The sequence below is a fragment of the Saccostrea cucullata genome, unplaced genomic scaffold (assembly GCF_032062105.1).
Source record: "Saccostrea cucullata isolate Sc308-1 unplaced genomic scaffold, CSIRO_AGI_Scuc_v1 ctg12990, whole genome shotgun sequence".
NCBI lineage: Eukaryota > Metazoa > Mollusca > Bivalvia > Ostreida > Ostreidae > Saccostrea > Saccostrea cuccullata.
This window is the reverse complement of record NW_026922029.1, coordinates 3,381-10,799: the sequence shown is the minus strand read 5'-3', so window position 1 is coordinate 10,799 and position 7,419 is coordinate 3,381. Positions and strand designations below refer to the sequence as shown.

General features: G+C 35.1%; 1 protein-coding gene across 1 annotated transcript; it reads left to right on the top strand.

Annotated features, from left to right (window-relative positions):
* Positions 1-310: 310 nt before the first annotated feature.
* LOC134261097 (hemicentin-1-like) lies at positions 311-7,013 on the top strand. The gene is made up of 6 exons (XM_062743568.1): positions 311-973; positions 1,049-1,357; positions 3,522-3,788; positions 4,006-4,317; positions 4,610-4,885; positions 6,865-7,013. Exons 1-6 carry the CDS (start codon positions 361-363, stop codon positions 7,011-7,013), a joined length of 1,926 nt encoding a protein of 641 aa, XP_062599552.1. The 5' UTR covers positions 311-360.
* Positions 7,014-7,419: the final 406 nt, after the last annotated feature.

Here is a 7,419-nt window from a genome sequence, read left to right as displayed (position 1 = left end):
CCATCAGCCAGGATAAAAACACGTTTTATACTTAAGCATTGTTTTGTGCTACTGATGGAGTGTATTTAGCACTGGCATACAAAGGTAACTTTCAGAGTTGTTCCATATTTTCAGACTAATTATCTTATTGATGCCTTGTCATCGTAATAATGTCTTTTGAGTTTTAATTTATTTTAAATTATAATGAAATTATTTGCCATTCCATGATATTTTCGAAGGTTTAAAACTCAAAGGACCATTTATGTAATTTTGTTGGTATGTAAATAATTTTGCATGTTCTTTTTTTTATTTTTCTATCATCAATCAGAGCCTATTGATGATATTTTCAAAAAAGGATTCAGAACTCGGTAGAAGATAATTATGGCATCCAAACCTCTATCAAAAGGACAACAGAATTTTACTCAACTAGCTATAGCATGTGTCGAAGTGATAAATCAGGTGTTTAACGATTGCCTTGACAGTCAAATATCACCAAAAGATCTCTATAATGCCATAAAATCATGTTCAAAACTGACAAATGGTAAGGACAAACTAAACCAATACCAGCTTAAAATATGTTGCATATCTCCGCCTCAAGTTCCTGACTATGGTAAATTCGATGTTTCGCTGTTCTATAAACTGATGAGAAATTTGTGCCTAACATTTAAACCAACAACAGGTTGGGGAAATACACCGAAAACAAGTGATTTGCAAATCGGAGATGACATTGAACGACTTAGAATATTTAGGAACAATATGTTTGCACATTTGGAATCATCAGAGGTCCCAGATGGCATATTCTCACAATGCTGGAAAGAGCTAAAGGGATGCGTTCGCAGAGCACAGAGTTTTTTGGACTCACTTGGATATGGCGCTAACTATGATGAGCAACTCAAAGATATTGAAAATCTTGATTTGAGTTGCAAAGATATGGACAAATACAGACTCTTTTTGGAGGAAACGATGTTTATGTGGAGATTGTCACAAAACATAGGTTAGTTACACAGAAATCATCTTTCGATTGTTTTCATACTCAGAACATACCTTTCTTTGATCTTTTATTATTCAGATGTTCCAGCGATAACAATGACGGGATATTGCGATGTTTTTTGTGGAGAAGAAACATGCTTTGAAGCCAAGACAGATAATTGCCCTAAAAGCAATAAATGGCCGATTGTGTGGGAGAGAGTAAGGGGAAGTGTAACAGAGACTATAGACAAAAGTGCAAAGAAATATGAGGGCAGCACCAGTAGACGACTAGTTATACGGAGAGTTGTAAAAGAAGATGAAGGAGAATATCGTGCAGTGATATCACGAGAACTTAATGGAAGCCATATAAATGTACCAAGTAACACACTTTTCCTAAATGCTCTTGGAGGTACTAGCATAATACACTTTCTTTTACAATTTACTGTACATGGAATTGCATAATCCAATTAAAGTCTTACATTTGACTATCATTTTGACAAATGAATCCCGTTTTTACAAAGATAAAAAAAAAGCTTTTCTGTCAATTATACCAGACATAAAAATCTCTTTGTCGACTAATTATCAATGTTAACTTTGGTTCTCTCTTGCTACATGTATGCCAAAGAAAACGTTATCTTATTTATAGTTGCATCTACCAAAAACTATATGTATACTGAAAGGAAAAAGAAACGCATAATAGCATTATATCGAAAAATATTTAACTATGTGGCCGAAAATTATGAAAATTGGTCAGATGTGTAATTTGGTTACTGTGCACTAAAATCGCTGGTCAAAATTACTCAACCATGAAATGTATGGCGTCGCGTATTGGAAGTGATAAAAAGCCAAATACACGTGCATGTTGATGATGACATTTTTGTGATCCCATTTTGTAGTGCCAATCAATGCATTAGAGTTACAAACATCGTTTTCCGATATTTGCAGTCAGTATAAATTTCTTGCAATTATGGTATGGCTGACAGAAGTTACACAGGGTCTACTAATTGAGTTCCATAAGTGAATAAAAAGGCAACAACATGTTGCTGTGCAGTTTGTTTTTAAATTTTCAACCAAAAAAGTTTTTTCGGTTGTCAGAGAGTAACGTAAAAGGTTTCCGACCAACCATGACGGTGAAGTTGGCGCGTAACAACGTCACATCAAGATAGGGCTTTTCATCATGCTACCTCGGTTATTGTCAAGTCAATCACTGACACCGATATTTTTACAGCAGACAGTCAGACTCATATTTTCACCCTAATACTGACAGAAATTCTCTGCTCTAATTTGGTACGCAAGCTTGGCAACTTTTACGTCGATTTTACTCTCACACGCGCACATACGCGCATGATGCGTAATGTTTTTAGCATGTTCACGCTAATGCCTAGGTCACATTTCCCGGCCGGTAGCCGTAGACCGGTGGTAATCGGTAGTAATCCGTAGTGTTAACGATGCCCCAACATCGGTCCACATCGGCCAAGTAGTCCTTAATGTATCAGTCACAATATCCAGCGATGGGGCATACGATGGACAACCAATGCGTTTTATGAGAAAAATGGCGTGGTTGCCGGCCGGACCTACAAAGGCCCAGCGATGCATTGCTAATCATAAAACGATGTTCCAGGATGATTGGCCGATGTATATTACATCGCTCATACATTGGTGAACATTGTTCGTACATCGGTCGACTACAGGCCAATGTTTGCTCAAACATCGATCGATGATCGGTCATTATCTGTTGAACACCACTAAACTCCCCGATGACCTCAGATTCAACGGATATTGGACGATGCTCGGTCATACATCGGCCGATCCTTGAAAGATGTGTTAATGATGTGTTGCCGATGAGAAGCGATGTGAGGCATCGTTGGAGACATCGCTGAATTTTAACTACGAATTATTTCCTACCGATGACCACACCGATTCGCAAAAAAAGACTCAGTCACCGTCCGATCACTAGTGGTGCCCGGCCAGCAACCACGCCATTTTCATCAAAAAACACATCGGTTTCTCATCGTATATCCCATCGTTGGATAATGTGACTTATACTTAAGAAAATGTAACCAGTGTTTGTCGAGACTTCCTTACAAACATTCACGTGTTCCAAATCAGCTAGATTCTGTAAATTCTATCCTTGATCGAAAATTCGTGGGATTCATTGGGCGGGGGGATTTGTTGGCTTTGGAACAACACAGCTACTCTCAACCATTAAAACTATCGTCGGAAGGCTTGAATGATAATTCTATGAGAAAGATAAATGCTCTGATGAACTCAATGCACAAGAAAATCAAGGCTTTTACTGATGCGCAAGGGAGATTATGAGAATTTTTATTTTAATTTTGGGGGGTATCGACATATCAATTTCAATAATTCAGGAATTATCAGTCAAAGTCACACAAGATTTCGGTTACTTGTTGTTTAAAGTTGGATTAAATTGTTTGATAACAAAACTAGAAATCATATTGGAAATAAAAGTTTTAATTTTATTCAAAAGTTAATTATGCGTTTCTTTTTCCTTTCAGTATATAAACTAAACAAATATTAAAAGAATATAAGATAAAACATTTTATTTTCAGATCATCCTAATCTAGAGATAAACCAGGCCACCTCGGGAATTGATGGTGTCACTATTCTTTATGATATTGAAGAGACACGTCCTGTGATTAAAAAAATTATGTGGACCAAAGATGGAGAACCATTGTCGATGGATGCAATTAAGTACCAGGGCGGTGGTGTTTCGGACAGGTATCTGAAAATTCTGTCTCCGTCAGAGAACGACAGCGGTGAATACACATGTAGAGTTTTCAATGCAGTGGGATCAGATATGAAGCGAATAGTTCTAGGTATTGCAAATCAGTTCTTTCAATTTTGAATATATTGTATGCCATATCAAATGTTTCTTATCTTAAAAGGACGTATCATTATAAGCTCCGCCTATTTTTACTAAAGTTTATTTTCATTAATTTTTTAAAGTCTGCATAATTGTTTTTAGGTATATTTAACAGCATACTAATTTGCCATATGAATGCATTTATAAATATATTAATATATTCCTTTTAGCTATCCCATCTGTAGTGATTTGCAAAGAACTGACAGTTCCACTGGGTGGTCAAGCTACTATTATTCCTGACATAACGTCATGTCCTTCACCGGAGAAAGCACTTTGGCTAAAAAGCCAAACTCAAGCTCCTGAGAATTTTCTGACCATAGACATGGATGATGCTAGATATTTCGGAAGCAGTATGGATCCAGAGAAACCTATTCTAGTCATTTCAAATGCATCCTATATTGACAATTTGCATTACCGACTAGAAGTCACAAATGGATTTGGGAAGTCTACAAGCAATGCAGTTTTGCTGAAAGTAGTTGGTGGTATGTAATATAAATATGTATGAGAATCATTCAAAAAGGTTTCCCTTTGATACACAATAAATAGTTATTTTAAATATTATTTTGTCTTTCCATGATCATGAATACCACTTTATGCCATTAACTTCGAGTAAATATTACTGTTATATTATTGTAACAATTACTGCAGACGATTTCATCTGCCCAAAGTTTAAGATCCAGAAAGAGTTAAAAAAAATTGATCTATTTTTTTCGAAAATTATATCATAATTTCATGTTTTTAATATAACCTGAAAAGGGTCATTTTTAATTACAGATATTCCTTCTGTGTTCGCAACCCTTGAAACTAATATTGCAGATCGTAGCGTCACATTTGTTTGCAAATTCTCTCTTTCGGATAATAACCCAAAGGTTACAGAGATCATTTGGATAAAAGACAAACAGTACATTGACATATCAGCAAGTGGGGGAAAATATGCCGGAGGTAGCATTGCTGATCCTTCACTAGTAGTTCATAGAGTGAACTGGAACGACAGTGGGGAATATCAATGCCGTGTTTCAAATGCAGCCGGGTCACAGAGTCATTTGGAAGGTAGATAAGATTAAGGAAATTGATGAAAACACCTACTATAAAAACATCTATTACGTATCTTTTATCAACGTAAATCCGAGATTTCTACAATGCATTGACCTGTAGTCCTCAAGTATGTCTGACTAAAGGTTCTGTCACATAGAGCTAGTTGTCTGCAACAAGCGTTTATGTAAATTTTGAAATGATTATGATTGCAAAATTAAAAAAAAATGTACAAATCTAAATTAAGTGAAATACAATTTTGCAACATCGGTAATTCCAGCTCTGTAAAAAGCAGACGAACGTTCACTGGAATTCTGAAAATTTTGAATTCATAGAATTAACCTGATTTCAACCAACCCACGTTTTCAAGAACTTATTGTCATAATGTAATATGCCTTTCCATTCTTTTGATAAAAAGAATTGTTTAAATACAAATGTATGGTGGCATATATCTGCACCTACATGCAAGATAAATTATGTTTACATGCAACATAATTATGTAAACATGCAACATATTTATGTCAACATGCAAGTTAATTATGTTGACATGCAAGTTACCGATCTTATTTAAAATATAATTTATACATGAGTAAATTTACTTATAACGCCCGTATCTGGCATCGTAGATGCAAGACGCAACTTAGTTATGTAGACAGCGTTATTCATAACAACATACAAGATAGTTACGTCAACATGCAACTTACTTGTGTCAACATGCAAGATCACTATGTCAGCTATTATTATTCTGCATGTTGACATAAGTATTTTGCTTGTTAAAAAAACTCGCATGTTTGCATAAATTAGATGAGTTTTAACATAAATACTACATGTAGTATTTTGCATGTTGACATAAATTCGTCGCATGATAACAAAAATAAGTCGCATGTCTACATAATTATGTTGCATCTTGTATCTACAATATTAGATATAAGCGTCAGAATCGTATTTTACCCATATGAAATACAGATTCTCTTAAAACAGTGGTATCTTGTATGTTGACATAATTATCTTGCATCTTGTATGTTGACATGATTATCTTGCATGTTGACATAATTTATCTTGCATGTTGACATAATTTATCTTGCATGTAGGTGGCAGAAATATGCCACCATACAAATGATATTGAATTATATAAAATAATGGCATAACAATTTGTTTGAAAACAACAGTCGATATTCGACCTAATAATATAGATTGTGCATGCCGACAAGGACATTGCGAAAATTTGGCTTTTAACAAGACTGTTAATATCCTTGTTCTGTGAGTAACTTGCCTCGTTTTAGAAATTGTTCGTGAGTAGACCATATCGAATCAACTGGGAGACATAAACTCTATATGTAGGTGATAATGATGGGAAAAGAGTACCAATTAATTTCCCATAGAACTCTATACAAACCTTATGCCCTCCAAGTAATTTACTAATTCTCGTTCAAACAAATCTATGATATCATTTGAAAGTTCGTTCTAAGCACTTACTAAAAACACGGGAAAAAATATACCATGCCGCGGCGTTTATAGGTCAAATTTGCAGTTATTTAGAACTTACAGCGATCAGCGTAAATGACACCCTGCCAAAAATATCAATCCCCACTCCTACAATCTCCCCTGGTATTTCTATATTTTCTGTAATATTCCCACATTCCATCATTTATTTCAAACATTAATATGTTTACTTTAAAATGAAAAAAATACATACCTGAATTCAGCCAATCAGGTAAAGCCTACCCATTTATTACTCTGCTTCATCTTTTTAACCAGGAAATGATGTTAAAATCAGCGTCTTTGGTGCTCTTTTTCCTAAAATATTTGGTATATGATTAAGGAAAGTTGAAATCGGGAAAGTTGTCCACAGGTTAATCATAAAATTGTTCTATTAGATAAACATTAATGTTTTTTCTTATTAAATATCCAAATATAATAGACTCTTTGGAATGCAGTTGGTACCCATGGGAATTCTGACAGAAGATGTATTAATTGGCAATGTATTTTTATTATAGGCAAGCCTACGGTTCAGATGGGTAGACCAGAAAGGGATGAAAAAAATGACATCTTAGTGTGTAAAGCTACAATTGCATCTATTCCGGAGGCTATAAAAGCTGAATGGAGAATTCAGCAGTCCGAAGAAGAACGATTTTCAACCAATTGATATTCACGAGTCTACTTACAGGGGTTCAACTGTTTCCTTACCACATCCAGTTCTGATTGTTCATGGATATAGCAATAAACGGGGTCAACGATTTCAAATTAGCGTGTCCAATTTCGTCGGAGAAACTAGAGAGGTCATTCTTGGTAAATCTGGTACTAAATTATACTTTGTATTTTCAATCACAAAAATCATTTTCAAATTGCTTCACCATGGTGACTGATAGCAAAGATCTTTTATTTGATAGGAGTACACATCAGCATTGTGATATCCCAGTCCAATTTGAGACGCGTAATTATTATAAAGAGGTGAATCTCCCTTTTAAGTGCTCGCATCAGCATTAGAATTCAAAGTCTTGGTTCTTTTGGGTGATACCTAAAAAAAATGTATAAGGCAGTGGCACAATATA